This window comes from Etheostoma spectabile, chromosome 6, assembly GCF_008692095.1.
Source record: "Etheostoma spectabile isolate EspeVRDwgs_2016 chromosome 6, UIUC_Espe_1.0, whole genome shotgun sequence".
NCBI classification, from domain to species: Eukaryota; Metazoa; Chordata; class Actinopteri; order Perciformes; family Percidae; genus Etheostoma; species Etheostoma spectabile.
The window spans coordinates 6,700,442-6,716,571 of record NC_045738.1 but is presented as its reverse complement, the minus strand read 5'-3'; the positions used below and the strand labels follow the sequence as shown (position 1 = coordinate 6,716,571).

At 38.8% G+C, this 16,130-nt stretch overlaps 2 protein-coding genes and 1 long non-coding RNA gene across 4 annotated transcripts in view; 1 reads left to right on the top strand and 2 right to left on the bottom strand.

Annotated features, from left to right (window-relative positions):
- The first annotated feature begins 1,511 nt into the window (after window positions 1-1,511).
- Window positions 1,512-15,924, top strand: LOC116691081 (uncharacterized). Its single transcript, XR_004332419.1, has 3 exons — window positions 1,512-1,605; window positions 6,464-6,466; window positions 15,913-15,924. It is a non-coding gene; the product is annotated as an uncharacterized LOC116691081 (long non-coding RNA).
- fxyd5 (FXYD domain containing ion transport regulator 5) lies at window positions 1,722-8,612 on the bottom strand. Of its 2 annotated transcripts, XM_032518389.1 has the most exons (10): window positions 8,156-8,513; window positions 6,774-6,810; window positions 5,700-5,792; window positions 5,348-5,491; window positions 5,209-5,259; window positions 4,546-4,602; window positions 4,108-4,137; window positions 3,947-4,021; window positions 3,817-3,862; window positions 1,722-3,374 (listed from the first exon to the last, which is right to left on the bottom strand). In XM_032518389.1, the coding sequence occupies exons 1-10, from the start codon at window positions 8,207-8,209 to the stop codon at window positions 3,350-3,352; spliced, it is 612 nt and encodes a 203-aa protein (XP_032374280.1). In that variant the 5' UTR covers window positions 8,210-8,513; the 3' UTR covers window positions 1,722-3,349. The 2 variants fall into 2 exon arrangements, with proteins under 2 accessions (XP_032374280.1, XP_032374279.1); XM_032518388.1 differs by having other exon boundaries at window positions 3,817-4,021; window positions 8,156-8,612.
- The window catches only part of nphs1 (NPHS1 adhesion molecule, nephrin), a 50,911-nt gene continuing 47,139 nt past the window's right edge, over window positions 12,359-16,130 (bottom strand). Inside the window, exons 25-30 of the mRNA XM_032518303.1 lie at window positions 15,741-15,857; window positions 15,118-15,166; window positions 14,153-14,285; window positions 13,187-13,265; window positions 12,815-12,981; window positions 12,359-12,659 (exon numbers count right to left, since the gene is read on the bottom strand). Coding sequence (XP_032374194.1) covers window positions 12,576-12,659; window positions 12,815-12,981; window positions 13,187-13,265; window positions 14,153-14,285; window positions 15,118-15,166; window positions 15,741-15,857 — 629 coding nt within the window. The 3' untranslated portion in view covers window positions 12,359-12,575. The remainder of the gene's footprint in view (window positions 12,660-12,814; window positions 12,982-13,186; window positions 13,266-14,152; window positions 14,286-15,117; window positions 15,167-15,740; window positions 15,858-16,130) is intronic.

Genomic DNA, 16,130 nt, shown 5'->3' with positions numbered 1-16,130 from the left:
CTTCTTTGCACAGCAGCCTGCTTCTCCACATTCAGTTCATTGCTCCTATCAATACAAATGCTGTGTGTGTGTGTGTGTGTGTGTTTTTTGTCTTTATCCCAGCCGTCTATACTCACATACACGCAATTTAGCCAAGGACATTTGGAACACATTCAAACCTTCTAATTGGATTCTATTTGAGGAATCGAATCAAAGCCTGTGACTATGGCTTAAAGGTTCTTTTGTTAAAAGGGATAATTTAGCACAGCCAGTGCTCCCCCGTTTTTTATACTACCTGAAACAAGAAATTATTCCCGCCAGCTATGCAGTGAAACTGTATTTTCGTTTGATTTGGTTCATGTGGAACCCACCTGTCTGTATAAAATGAGTGAGACAAACCATGCTAATCCACACTAAACCAGCACTGTGCTCACTTCATTCTATTCCCTTGTTTGACACCTTGTTCCTGGCCCATTAGGAATGACAGTGGCAGTGCAATAGTAAGATAAAAACCTTTCCCCCGTCTTCTCAACCTCAGTAAAAAAAAAAAGAGGCCAACAAGTGGAAATAGCCAAACATCTAAGTGTGAATATCTTCTTGCCAGGCGGCAAATTAACCACGTCATGAATGATGTTTTCTTTTCCCCTCTTTGTTTTGTTTTGAAAGGCTTTCACTTAAGAGATTGCAAATACATTAGCTCTCCAAATGCTGTATAGTGTAGTGTGTGTGTGTGTGTGTGTGTGTGTGTGTTACAATCTCACAAATCTAATAGTGTTGGGGATGATTAAGAAAATATCACTAATGCCTTTGTTTCATGAATACAGAATTATTTCTTCTGTTTTCATTTAAATCAAAATCAATCATAACAAAGACACTGGATTTCTTATGTTTCAATGGAAAGAATGGAACTTTCTGTGGCAAAGGTCAAAGGGGAAAAGGACATGCGTCTGTTCAACATGACCTCATTTTATTTGTGGCTTCATGAGGACACTTAAAAGGGAGTAAGCATAACTGGGAATGGCTACATGACCTTGCTCTTCCACTAAATCTTGCAGCTCATCTCGCCACTGGGGACAGGGCCTGGCTAAAGTCCAGCCAGACTTGAGACCAAAAACTATTTTGCAGTCACGTGCTTATCAGGGTTTACAGTGGGTAAAGGTCTGTGCTGAAGCATCAGCTTAAGAACAATGCATCCTAGTTTAATTTAACACAAACAAATTGTCAGATGTGATTGTGTGCATTTCTTTTACCGTTCATATTTGAGCATTGTGTGTACAGTATGTTATTTTTCAAAAGCATAGCATTGCCCAAAACATCTTCAATATCTGTCAACATTTCAAAGAGGACAATTGGACAAATATTCTAGTGCAAAACATTTCCATTTTGTATGTCTTTGTAGTCTCATTTACTCATTCCCTATTTTTTTTTGGACAAACAAACCACATTGTAGCAACATTTGAGGAGAGTATTCTCTAAGTTTTTTCTCTCTAAAATGCAGAAAGCAAAGAGATTTGTACAAAAGTCCAAAGAGAAAAGCAATATTTGGTCCAGCCTGCTCCTTGCATGTGACCAGAATTTGGTCTCATTGATTCCCTCCTGTGAAGCCTCTCTGCTGTAACATTAATAGTGTAAATATAAAAGTTGAGCTTTTGTTTCTTTTTCAATGGGATGTATGTGGAAAATATGTAATATGTTACGCTTTTTGTCCTATATTTTAAACATGGCAAGTATTGTTATTGTATTGTGCAGGATAGAGAACTGTATCCCTGAGAGCTCAATGTACTGCAACTTAAGAAAACACACTTGAGACTAAACACAAGCAAATTAATAAAACATCTTCATCAATGTGACAACACATGAGTTGCATTTAAAAGAAACGTAAATGCATGCAATCCTGTATTTAGTATTTGTGTAGTTTAGCAGCATGTTTCTGTATTTGGTTGTTCAGCAGCAAGTTCTTTTTCTGAATGCACATGCAAGATGTTTTCTACATTTGCATGTATCTTATCTAGCTGCATGTGTTTTCAAAAGTTGCAATGTGTAGAGCTTTCAGCGCCACCGTATTGAAGGCATTCAACCTTACACAACTATTCTAGCTCTTAATATATAATATGTTGTATATATTTACAGATATATTGACCTATAAATTTGCTTTAAATCTCTTAATGGAAATGGCTAAATTGTCTTTTTATATACAGTACGTGTTAAGGGGTTATGTGTTCTCTCCATTGTTCATTTATAAATTGTGTGAAAAAAACAATGTGGCAGGTGGGAGTCAATTATTTGCCAAAAACTATTTTATGTGAAATATTTGTATTTTAGTGTCATATTGCAGCAAAGAAAGTTTAAATTTGGACTTAATGTTGCACCATATGCACTTGTGTATCCAAATGAACCCTGGCCTATTATTTGTGCCAAGGGCATTCACGTTGATTTTTTTTTGTTTTTATCGGTATATAATGCATAACAATTGATCTCACAATAAAACAATTGCAGTCATATCTAAATTTGATTCTGTTTGCATATCTGCTCAGTCCTTGATTTTGTTCTGATAGAAATTGGAACAGTGAATACTACTGTATATTATGTAGGTATGCTGAACTTTGTTGATTTTGACGTTAAATCTGTTATAAAAATTTGCTTGGCTTCTCCCAGTTTGTTGTCTGCATCATTTTGATGCCATATGGATGCAGAGATAATGCCAGTGGATCTTGTTTAATCTAGGGGCTTTACTCATTTACAAGCACAGAGCCACTAAGAGGCTTAAACACCCCTTACTAAACATCACATTTTGTTGAGATTGAAAGTGTAAAAAGCGTGCAGTATCTTTCAGAAAGAGAAAGTGAGCCAGCTTCAATTTTAGATCCAGACGGAATATAACTGTTGTGCAAAATTGTCAAATACGTGATGTTATTGGGTTATTCTTCATAACCTTTAATAATAATCCTGGCTGCGAGACACTGCCTATGGCTGTTATCAGTTATAAGATACAAAGGTCATTAGAAACAAGCCCGCTTCATGGCCGGAGGTGTTCTTAAAATATTGTATGAATCATCCCTTCATAATTTTCCAAATAATCCCATTACTTTTTTAGTGCTTTTTTTTTTTAATACAAATTACATTTGACAAAGATGAAGCACATGATGGTTCTAGTTTTTTTTTTTTTTTACACTTGTCAGAACAATTCATGTTTTCTATGTTTACTCAGTGTTTTTCTACAGTATATGACACTGTTACCAAGCAGCATACATTCAGTCAGTCAGTCCAGATTCACACACATGCTGCTAGGTTTTGGTTGAGTGTTTTTCCTTTGAACTCCTGCTTGGTTACTTGCAACTCTGTACTATGTATACATGCTCTCTCTCTCTGCTTATCCTTGGACCACTCGATATGTTCTGGAAAATAAACATGCAGAACATTTTAAGAATCAAGCACTATTTAAGCAATCACTAATATGTATCAAACAGAATTATAGCTACCACAGTGAGGACAATGTAGTCGCTCAACAAAAAGCTTTATCAGAATCATTTTTGATCTATTAATTATTCTGCATTCTGTTCAGCTACTATATATCTGAAGTGGCTGATTGTTTGCAATATATAAGCCAGTAGCCTGTGACATAAATTACTTTACTCATTCAACTGCAATTTTCCAACAGCTATATAAGCACAGCTACTCTTCATGCACATCGACTGTAATTAAGTCACATCACTTTTGTCTATCAGTTTTCATAGTCTTAAATTATTCAGCATTTGCAATAATAATGCATCTCTCAAACACTGCAAAAACTTAAAAATTCACTAGAATAAATGAAAGAAAAAAGCTGTAAATTCTTACTTGGATGACTTCTTGCGACAGCTAGGCAGCCGACAGACCCTGCCACCTACAGTTAGAGACAAGCTTAAGAGTGAAAAGGGCAGTTGACTACAATTGCAATAACAAAAGTGGCTTTCAGAGTCATACTTACAGCCAACAACCATGATGCCCACAATAAAAAGTACTGCTGCAATGGACAGTCCGGCATAGCGCAGGGACTCATAATCTAGGCACATAAAACACAAATCAAACTCTTAACCGTATGGACACAACAGGTAATAAGACAAATAATCGTCAAATGCAGCTTTTTACCATAGGTGAAATCTGTGTCCCAACGTGGATCTAGAAGAAGTAAAAGCAAAAAGAAAAGTATTGAATTAAGTTTGACTGTTGAACACAGGAATCCTCTACAGGATGAAAAAAAGAAGATCACTGGGGAATAACAGTCAGAGATAGCATGACAGATCTACTGGCCCCACTGACATGCTGATGATGGTGTATTAAAACCCTATCTATGGTAAGCCAGCACATCGTGAGGATACACATATTTTATCTCTTAATGCATAAGGTACAATCAAGCATTAATCTGTAGGCAATAGAGGAAGTGAGGTGCTCTGTTCTACCACTCCGCCACGGGTTTTGTTTGGAAGACAGGGAACGGAGATACTGTCAATCTGCCATGAGATAACAATAAAACGGCAACACCTGTGGTATTTATGGTAACTATGAAGTAGTAGAATTTTTAGTCACCCCATGTAACTGTGGTGGTACTCGTATTTGTAGATGGGGAGGATGTCGGTGTAGATCCTGAAAAAACAGACATTAAAAAACATTAGTTTCCTTAACTTTTTTGTTGTTGATATTCTAGACCCCTTTTTATTCCAAATATAACATCAATAACGTCACATATGTATAATACACAGGTTTTATAATGCAAATGCATAATTTCATATATCGGACCACATTTTTTCTAGGTCATATTGACTCCTTATCTTTGCCATATAAGTCCATACATAATTACTTTTCATTAAATTTCAGGTGCAATCTATGTTTAACTCCATTTTAATTGAATCTTTGAGTATTTCAGTGGAATAGCTCTCATATGAAATGTAGGCGGACACTTTAAAGCATATCAGCCCTCTCTCTCTGTTGCTCTCACTATAGTTCTCTCCCTTTCCCTGGTGCTGTAAAATGAAGCAGAAATACTCCTCTGTATATCTCAACGAAGACCAGGAGTTTACCATTTTCTAATTACCTCATAATTAGTTTTAAAGTGAGAAAGCTTACTGTAAGCCCTTGCTATTGGTGTGACCAGCTGGTATAGCCTACTGGTGTGCTCATGGTCTATCTAGCAGCCAATGGCTCTACCAACTGGGTGTTGAAACATGTGATGGAGAGGGTGCAGATTGTTACCTGGAGGGAGGGTGCGCTTTGTTTGCGGTTTTGTTGTTCCCTTAATGGGCGCTAAAGGGACAGGAACATTAAAAAAATCACATCAGGTTAAATTGAAATCACGGGTGTCACGTTTACAGCACTAAAAACACACCACTACCTGTTGAATTCTTAATTTCTGGTTTGGTGATGTTGACATAGACCGGGTTGCTGGTTCTAATGTGTTTGCTTGTGGTTTGTTCAGCAGGGAGAGTTTCCGGGGAGGAGTCAACATCTCGGGTGACTCTGCTTCCCTCCCTTCTTCCTGTCACATCAAGTAAAAATAACTAAATTACATGAAACGGAAAAATGCCTGATAATCAATACAGATAAAGATATAGAGATATAGGAATATACAGATATATGGATATGGAGATATATGGATTTAGAGATGGATATAGGGATGGATGGAGATAGACTGAAGAGGCTGCAAAAAAGAATTTCTCAGGATAGCCATGAGTATGCTACTGTACCAGTGGGAGTTGGAACAGCGGGCATCGTTGAGTTTGCCATGTTGCTTACAGACTGCATTTGATCCGTGGTTGTGGGAGTCTGAGCCCTTGACACTGTGGGGGGGGGGGGGGGGGGGGGGGGGGGGGGGGGGGGGGGGACACATTGTAATCACCAAAAACAAAAGTCATATGAAGCCTCACAGCAAGGCCTCGATAGCTACAGCACACTTTGCAGGAAGAACAACGAGCAGGGTTGTTTACCCCCAGTGACTTTGTCAAACAATGCTGTGATGTATTCCTAGCAGAGGCCAGACTTGAGAATGTATTAGAGTATGTCACTGTAATAGTCCTGTGAGTGGGGCAGTGCGCCACAGTTACAAAGAAGTAGCTCTTACCAAACCTCTGGCTACAACAGAGCTGGATTGTTGTGTGAGACTGCAGCACAGTGAGGCCGTTGTCTGTTTACTCACTCAGCACCTTCCAATTAGTGCTGAAGCTCTACAAAACCAACTTTCTTGGGCTAATGCTGTGATTCTAACTATTTTAATGAACCCAAATGCAGGGAACATGACTAAGGGTGTTCCGATTTATTGCTGACTCTAATAGTTGATGTCAGATATGTTATGTGTGGATAAAAACCTTTATTTTGTTCGTAGTAAACTTTTTTATATTACAGTCATCTACAATTCTAAGATGTTTATTAATAACTCATTTCTATTTAAGGAAGGTAACAAAGTATTTGTACACCTCTGTTTGATGCGAGTTCATCCCTTATGTGGACCAAGATAGTTTGACCTTTAGTCTTCCAAGCCCATTAGGATCCACATTATCATCTTGACTTATATTAGTTGTAAATATATAATGAGACATTGTAAATCCATCAGCACCTAAAGGGGAACTCCACCTATTTTACACATTAGGGTCAGGTTACTCATAATGAGGAGTACTACTCTGATAAAAATAACCCGGATGACATCATTTACCCAGCAGTTATAGGGTATGCATGTCTTACTGGCGACTGCTTAATAAGTTCCCAAAATTAAATTTATATTTAAAAATAAAAATAAGTTTTTTCAGCAAGTTACATACACTCACCTTTTAACATGAGAAGCAGGAAGAAGGTCAAACACATCTGAAAAAAAAACATATTATGGGGGGAGGAAAAATAATGATGCAGAAAGTATAAACTGTGTTGTATCTCAACTGGTGTCATAACATAATATCTTTCAACATGGTGCAGTTTTATCCCATCTTGTGTTTGCCACTGTATCTAAGTTCTGCCCCTCAGATATTACAGGTAACTCCATAGATGAAGAAAGGTCAAATAAATGCAGACCCCAGATATGTTACAGAGGATTGGAGCATATACATTCAGCCAAAATTGCTGCTCATTAGCAAAAATATAGTGTTAATTCATGTCTCTTTTAGCTACAACTATGGGGATACAGTATGATAAATAGTATATTAAAGAATTGAAGTGAGGGAACCTTCAGTCTTGAACATTTTGTACAAATCTACCAGACAGGAAGTTGCACTCATTGAGGTTTGGCGCCACATGGCGACTTCTTCTTCATAAAGAACACACCTCCCACACTTCTCACAAGGCATGACAGAAAATATTCTTATGTTGTATGCCAAACTTCATAAGATACATATATCATAACCATATTTTTTTTTTCATTTGTCAAAAATGAGTGATCGAGGCAGCACGTTGTGTATGCAATACTCCCACACGCGTTTCTGTTGAACTTTGTGGCAGTATTGATCAAACTTTGTCACATTGTTTAAGTTTGCTACTGTCACCAATTAAAAAATGGCATTGGAGGATGTGTCAAAACAACTCCTTTAAGCATAATGAAAATCCTGCACTGGTGAGCAGCATTCTCTGAAACAGTGGGAAAGCATACCCTTTCCTCCCCCTCAAAACATATCGCCCCTAGCTTGAAACAAAACACTATAGAAAAACAGAAGTAGGTAAAAAGCTGTCCGATATTGCATGATTTTACAACAACTTAGAGAACAAAATAGCTGCCAAGTGGGCACAGCAGAGGCAGGTACACTGACAGATGGAAGCCTAGGCCAGTGGCTCGGTTAGAATCCACCCCCAACAGAAAATGAATCTAGATCTTTGACCTATTCTGGTGGCAGCTCGTTCTCCAGGTTTAGCACAGTGTGACAGGTGAGCGTCTGTGGCCATCATGAGCTGTGACAGCTCAGATTAGCAGGTCATGCCAATCTTCATTTCACTCCAGAGCATATGTCAAGATGAGGCCTGTTTCCCCTGGGCTATACAGGCGTCTTTCCATTCCCCTAGCCTCACCTGCTTGCCTGTTGTCACATCTAGCACTCTCACTCACTCTCCGTCTTTCTGTTCATCCGCTTGTCTGTCATCCTCCATCAATCTCTTTCAGTCTGCCTCACCAAAACACCCCTTAGCCCTCTGATATTTAGTCATCCATCCAGGCTATTATGCTTACCTTAGTATCCATCCTGTGAGGTGCCTGAGTCCAGAGATTCATCCACGGCCTCATTATCCACGGTGCTTTCCTCTGTATGTCACTTTTGAAAGGCTGATGGGCTAACTGCTAAGCAACCACACCCATGTACTCACCATCACTACTTCCTCATCCAATTGCCTGAACTGTGTTTCAGTCTTTCAGTCTCTCCCTCACCCACTCTTTCTCATGACATGGCCTCCTCCTTCTTGTTCTTTGGTTTCCAGACTTTCACTCTCACTCACTCACTCTGCTGTGATCTCTGTCTGCAGTTCAGCTGTCTAAGCACGGCAGCTTGTCTTTCTATTTTAATTTCTGTTTTCCGTGCAGTGTATTGCCTTTAATTGTACCTGTGTGTTTGTCTGTCTGTCATCCTGTCTTTCTCCATGTTTATACAATCTGTTCTGTTCACAGGTTCATCTGTCATCTGTGTCTATGTTGCTATCTAACAAACAAAAACTTAATGACCTTGTTGTAATGAAAAACTGTTGATCTACTTAAACATGTAGTAGGTGAAATCTTTAATATTTCTTCCCTTTAATGGTGAAGTTTAATCCTTCCTTAAACACAGACATTGAGGATGTTCTAAAATATGTGCAGCTTTAAGTAAATATAATTTTTTACTTTAATAACCGACTTATTAAACAAGCATCTGATCTATAGAAGGCAATTCTTGAGTATATTTTTAAAAATATAAAACCTCATTAAAAGTCGGTATCTCTCTCGTGAACACACCTAACTCCATTATCAAACTGGCACAGCCAACTTATTAAATCTGTAGGTGTTTGATTTTTCAACTATTGCTTCAAGCCTGCCAGATTAATGTTTGCAATTGTGACCCAACAGCATTACCCAACTGAGAAGCCTGTTACAGCAGACAAAGCCTGCAATTCATCCAAACTAGCAGAGGACAGTCTTTGTCCAGAATGCTGGGGATATGCTTTTGGATCAGCGTGACCTCTATCACATTTCTATCGTTCTTCTAAAGAAATTGTTAAGACTTTATAAAGACCATTAGTTGCAATGTTGTTTTTTTCTCAGGTTTTAAGAGGGAAAACATAAACAAAGTGTTAACTCACCCATTTGTATGCTTCCAATCAATAATCCGCATTATGAGATGTAACCTGGCAAGTTGTCACAATCTGCTTATACACAAATATGATTAGAAAAAAATCTCAATCTGTTAATACAACACTTAATAATGTGCTTTTTTTCCCCATTCTTAACATAACTTTTGCTGGGCATTTTTATTGCTTACAGGATTCTGCTCTGCTTTTTAATTTTTATTTAATGTATATAGGTTTACATATATGTGTAGATAAACATTTAAAATAGATTTAAGAACAACGTGTTATTCTCTCCTCTTATCTTTTAGCCATCGTTTTATCCCTGTGTTTGAGTGGGAGTCTGTGTGCATTTAAATGAGTGAGATGAAGACAAGGATTTACATGTGCTTACATATGAAAAACAAAAAATACACCTAAGTTTAAACGTGACTTGAAATAGAAAGATAGGTTTCTTTTGTTAAATATTCTGTGTATACCTTTGGGGGGAAATACCTAGAGAGTAATCTTTGTTTGGATTTGAATGTTGATTAATGAAGCCTTCACTATTTTCAAATGGAGACAAATGTGGACTGTATTTTACGTTTAAACAATGAAACAAATTGTTTTGTTGTTTTACTTTTAACGCTCTATATAAGTATTGCTACTTTTCTGTGGTTTTAGTTTGACGCTTGTCTTGCCATGTGGTCTGCAGTACGTGCATTAAGGCCAGTTTTCAAACTCATCTAAATATGCTCTTTCAGATCTGCCGTGATCAAAATGAACAACTAATTGTGTTTTTGTTTCCTAGTTGTCTTTCATGGACTACTGTTAGATTTATTCAGTTGTATTCTTTCATCCACATTGGAGGGCAAATAGCATCCTCATTACTGACAACAGGAGAGCACAGCGACAGAGAGAGTCATAATAACTGCCAATAAAATTGTGCTCTAATTTGTAAAACCTGTGGTTGCTTTTGCTTTGATTTCTATTTAGTTCAAATTGAAAATTCTGAATAATGAGAGCAATGACAGGGTTTGCAGAAATTTGAGTTAGCTCCCCACTGGTAGCACAACCTGTTAAAGTGATGAAGGAGTATTTTTCAATCTCATATTTGTTTTCCTAAAAAAAAAAACCCAAAAAACAAAGGAGAATGCATAAAAACACTCCTAGAGCTGAGGTAATTAAAGTCTCTTATTTGTTTCTCTTTTGACTTAATTGTGCACTTTTGCACTAGTGAATGTTTGAGTTCCCTCGAGATTCTTCTGAACGCATCATATCAAAACGTTCATGAGGCGATTGAGGAAAAATAGAAGTTGACATACAGTATTGAGCTGTCAAGCCTTCAATTTAGCAGATGACTGTTCCTGCCTGAGCCAAAATAATGCATCATGAACAAGCTTTTGGTATGAACACAGCAGTCATCTTGACAGGAACTTAAACAATTGTTCAGTAATGAGACAAACATTCCTTGACAGCTCATGATGGAGAATAGCGAGCCTAATTGAGGGAACGCAGCTCTGTGAAACATTTAGATTTATCTGCAAGCAGTCAGGCCACATTCAGAAACAGAATTTTGTAGGTTGCAATGTGTGCACAATAACAACCTCCCCAGGATTTAAACATCACCTCTCTCAGTAGATGTCCCCACTGTATTTTACAGTAATAACACAAAAAGAGTGATGTTGTGTGAGGCTTGGTCCTGCTAAAAGTTCAATCATAAAGCAGACCACATCCTTTTCATAAAAACAAAGTGGACAATTTTATTGAGGAAGAGTAAGATTGTACCCTTTTTAGATTATATGTTTTTCAAGCGTTTCTGTTTTTTGGTGTGTACTCATTAGACTGATGTGGCGAATCGTGTTTGAGAAAAAAGCAGAAGCTGGAAGTGGAACTAGGATGCGTGCATAATGGCTTTGTGTGCAGATATACTAAAAGTTCAGTCAGTAGGAGCCTAAAAGAGCCATGGAAACTTCGAGGAAGTTTCTGATCTCTGAACATTAAAAGCAAATGGACAGAGCACTCAAACCTTATTATTGGAATACATCTACTTTTTGCATGTGTTTTCTGTAGGTTCTCAGGCTGGCTTGTCAATGACAGCATCAGTCTGCACCATATATATATATATATATATATATATATATATATATATATATAATATATATAATATATCAATACATCTCTTTTTATATCTTATATAAGATATAAAAAGAGATGTATTGATTTACTTTGTCAGGTGCAGACTGATGCTGTCATTGACAAGCCAGCCTGAGAACCAACAGAGAACACATGCAAAAAAATAGATAGAAAAGTGTTTTAGGCTGCGGTGTAATGGTATGCAGTAAAGTGCTTTTCTTTGAACTACAATCTGAACAATAATAAAACCCAAAGGTGGAGAGTGGATTTTTTTTTGTAGCCGTAGACACAGTAGCAGCTTAGCCTAACCCTCTCTTCCTGTCTCTCTCTCTTTTTGACTGACCAATCTCAGTGAGACAAACTCCTTGCACGGCCTCTCTCCCACTTATTCTGGGAGCTGAACTTCAATCTGAGAGAAAACAGGATTAGCGTATGGCCCTAAATATGGCTTTACCTCCTGAAGACATAACCATGCTAAATACCACTCAGTACTATCCAATTGTAAGGATTCCAACGGCCTAACTGTGAAAGTCTTTGTATCAGAGAGGGGAGGGACAGGCAGCTGTTGTTGACATTGGATGGGTCAAAAAGATGCTGTCTGCTTGGGTGGCATTGTGACTCTGTGCTGCTTCTGCCCTAGTGCTAACCTAAGCGTTGTCAGTCCATTTTTGTCTCTAACTGACATTCATTCATGTCTACCTGCAGGCCACAGGAGGGGGGGGGGTTCTGTGGGTAGTGACCGTGACTTGGCTCCAAGAAAGAGGGCAAAGGTGAAAGAACAAAGCGAGGTCAAGGGAGGAGTGAGAACAAAAATAAGCTTGTGCCTGTACATGTTAAAAGACAAAGCATATACAGTAGCATTTGGACATTCTTTTTTTCATGAGGCTATTGAGGCTTTCAATTTTTTTTCTAAACCATTCTGCCATTCTAGTTTGCATCTGTTCAGCTTCTTCAGTTCGCCATACCTTACTGTAGACCAACTCAATGTCAACAAAATAGACGGAAAAATTGTGAAAGTGAAACACTGTATTACATGACATTTTACATCAAGCATTCAGCTCCATTCTTCTCTTGTGATAGGTACATTTAAGGTGACCATTCAAAAGGAATAAAAACCAAAAGGAACATTGCATTTAATATCTCCTATACTACACTGTACTCAGGGACTACTGTTGAGTCACAAAGCCCGTCAAAGCGCATTTGTGTGCTCTGACCTTCTCCTTCTAGACTAATTCGCCTCGGAGTTCAAAGGGAAGATCAGAATCTCTCTGCAGTTGTCGAACATCCCTCGCTCTCTCAGCAGCCTGCTGAGAGACAGATTGCATCTGAGTCACCATGACATATTATGTGATTAAGCTACAGTGCATCATCTACCTTTAAACAGTTTATTCTTCAACTCAATAACATAAGCAAATGTTTCAAATAGGAGCTCTCATCATATATCTGGGTTCTGTTTACAGACCTGAGGGTAGGTTGGTGATCTCCACTCATTCCTTTGATGAGGCAATCTGTGGTCAAACAAAGACGGAGGGGAAGGAAGAGAGGAGGCCAGGATGTCCTGGTACAGACCCCCGTCTCTTACATCTTCATACAGATGCCTTTGAGCGTCCAACGGGAGGTGGGTGACATCTTGAACAGCATATGGAAATGCATACGTAAAACATAAATAATTGTTACTGGCGAACATAAATAAATCGATAAATCGGTTCAAACAATGACAGATTTAGCTCCCGATTGGCTCAGGTGGTATCATATTTGTGATATTTCTGACATATTTGGGATATGAGGTGTTTACGGTTGCCTTTGTTTACTCCAAGGTATGTTTGTGTCTCACCGAGCCTACGCTTTTCCTCAGGGAGCGGTCTGAGAGGAGGCATGTAGTCACCGGTGGGGTAATAATAATGGGAACTTTCCTGAAATTAGCAAAACAGAAGCGATAGCATCAGATCAACTTTGACCATAGGTAATTTAGGTAAATAACAAAGCCATGTGTTGCGTCAGTGCAGAGGGGGTTGCAGTGAATCCCGTATTATATCCAGGATATTCTATATAGGTTTATACTGTACATCCATCTTTGAGATTTCTGGGGTGAATGTGTGCTTCCTCACCAATACAACAGAGGTGAAAGTGTTTACAGTTTTAATTGGCACTGCCAAAAAAGACAGAACATACAGTCCACATGAAAGTGGACACTTAGGTGGACAATCCAGACTAATTGGGATTTACAGATTATAATGTTGTCATTGTATTGTATGTCAGGGGCAGATAACTGAAAACCTGGACAACTAAAACTAAAACTATCTGCACTACCATATACCACTACAGGGGAGATGGGAGATGTTTTGGTTATTTGGCTGAACCAACCCTTACATGTATGCCCTGTTTTAAACCAGGGGGAATATTAAGCCTTTCTCCGTGGGGGTTTGAGGTTTCATTATACAGCATCCTGAAAGCAAAGTGCTATCTCTTTTCTTCTACCTCACTCAGTTTTCTTCAAGGTTCAAATCCTTGTTGGCCTTTTTAAAGTACAAAATGATTATTTCTCCTAGATCAATATGCATTTTGAATGCTAATTATGAAGTATTGATCTGTGTTCCATCTCTATGCACAGCTAAAGGTTTCATTAGTTTATCTATCTATTCTCCTAGTTATGGCTGAATTCTCCACTTCCTCCTCTGCCAAATTTCCTCACCCCTAGCCTAACCTCTTTCCTCCCCTCATCAGTTTTCACAGCCTTCTTTGTGGCTCTGCATATTTTCTCAACTGCCCTTTTCTCTTTTTCCCGTCCTCCCATTCTTACCGCCGCATAGCTCTCGTAGACATTGTTGTCGCTTTCAGATCCAGAGTCGAGTAGGAGGGTGCGCTGGGCTGCGGCATTGATCTTTTCTCTGCTCTCATACTTATTGGAGTTGCTTACAGCTGACTGACTGGACCTGCATGGAAAAAAAAAAAAAATCAGATCATCTCATCTACTTTATATTATTGATTAATTTCCTAACAAGTCTTAATTCCAAATATGAACTACCAGAGATGCAAAACACTCAGCAACTTTTTTTTTCCTGCACTCATTAGGTTCTTAATAACAATGTATCATGTGGTGCATGGACACATTTATTGCAGGATTGCGGTGCAAGTTTGATGACACTAATATTTATGGATATTGACGGAGGCTCGTTGTTTTGCCCGCCTGGCTGTTTTAGTAGTTGGGTCAGTCTGTGGACCAGGCCTCCAATTTCTTAGAGCCAATTGGATATGTGTCTCTTAGGCCCTGTTTACACAAACACGCTTGCAGGTGAAAACGTAAAAAGATTTAATCAGATTTTCCTTTCGTTTAGACAGTGACAGCGTTTTTTAGGCTTAAAAACGCAAAAAAAGTTAAACCACCCTCAAGAGTGGAAATCTTAAAAACGTTCTACCGCCGCGTTTCCGTCTAACGGCTAAAAATGCACTGTGCGAGTGTGTGTGTGTGTGTGTGTGTGTGTGTGTGCCTTGTTTGGACAACAACTCCACCTCCTCGTCTGTCCAGACAAAACTGTCAGTTTTTGTTGTTTGCGACGTGCTACTAGGGAGAGATGTAGAAGGCACCTAGCCGCCTGTTGTGAATACTGAAATGAATTTCACACACTTTTGCGTCACCATAAATCACGCAGATTTCCCCCCCCCAAAACGCTAGTCTAAACACGGAATAAAAGTGAAAACACAACGCCACTTTTGAGTTTCCGTCTAAACAGCCTCAATTACTTGTACTGCAGAGCCTTAACTTACCCGTCCTCTTCATTCTTCTTTCCCCCAAACACACTGCCTCCTTTTCCCCCTGCAGGGGAGAACAAAAACAAGACGACAGAGGCTTAGTGTTAGGAAATTAGAACTCCAAGAGACGAGCATGATCCCATAAGCACCGAAATTGATCAGAGCAATAACAGGGTCAAATAGTGAGAGTAAGCAAAAGAAAAGTAAGCTGCGCAAATCTGTGTAAAAAACAGAGGCCGGTGGAAGGTGAGAAATGAAAAACAAAACATAGATATGGGAGAACCTGACAGTTAGACTAAAGAACAAATAGAAGCAGACAGAAGGAGAGATAGCGAGAGGACATAATGCTAGCAAATGAGATAAAAGATTTGGACGAAATGCAGAAGTGACAGGTATGAAGTATGAGTGTGGCAGGAGGTAGAGGCTTAGAGAATAAGCAGAAGGAGAGGAGACAGGATAGACGCATACAAAGAGGGACATGGAGAAATGAGAAGAGAGTGAGAGGCTGAGCTGACAATTGCATCATGGTTCAGGAGTAATTTCTTTAGTGTTCTGTTGAAGAATAGGGGCATTGGAGTGCCAGAAAGTGATGGATTAAACACTTTCACGTCCATCGATGAAAAGATCATTATGGTTACCTGTCTGGCCTCGCCTCTTTTTCCACCTCAATCCAAAGAAGCAACCCAATGAGTTCAATACCAGCAGGACTCCAAACACCACTGTCAAGGCTCCTGTCAGATAGGCTGGCCATCCACCTGGTTCACAAAACATTAAAAACATTATCTCAGTGCATAACAATGAAAGTTAAAGAGAAAGTAATATGGAAATTTGGGATGATAAAAACTAACTGGGATGGACCCAACCATTCTCTCATGTGTCTTTATTGTTTAAAACTAACAGGAAACCTACTAGTGGGCACCATGACAACCACTACTCTCGCAGAGCAAACATTATAGCCTTGGAGGTGCATACATTAACATGATTTAGCCAAATGAAGCTAGCTGCTGTGCAAACAGCAATTTCCAACT

Excerpts from the sequence above, each read along its gene's own strand:
- fxyd5 (XM_032518388.1), bottom strand. The coding sequence starts at position 8,209 with ATGAGGCCGTGGATGAATCTCTGGACTCAGGCACCTCACAGGATGGAT. Across the intron at positions 5,260-5,347 it reads AGAAATTAAGAATTCAACAG|CGCCCATTAAGGGAACAACA; the intron begins GTAGTGGTGTGT and ends CTGTCCCTTTAG. Across the intron at positions 4,022-4,107 it reads GGACACAGATTTCACCTATG|ATTATGAGTCCCTGCGCTAT; the intron begins GTAAAAAGCTGC and ends TTATGTGCCTAG.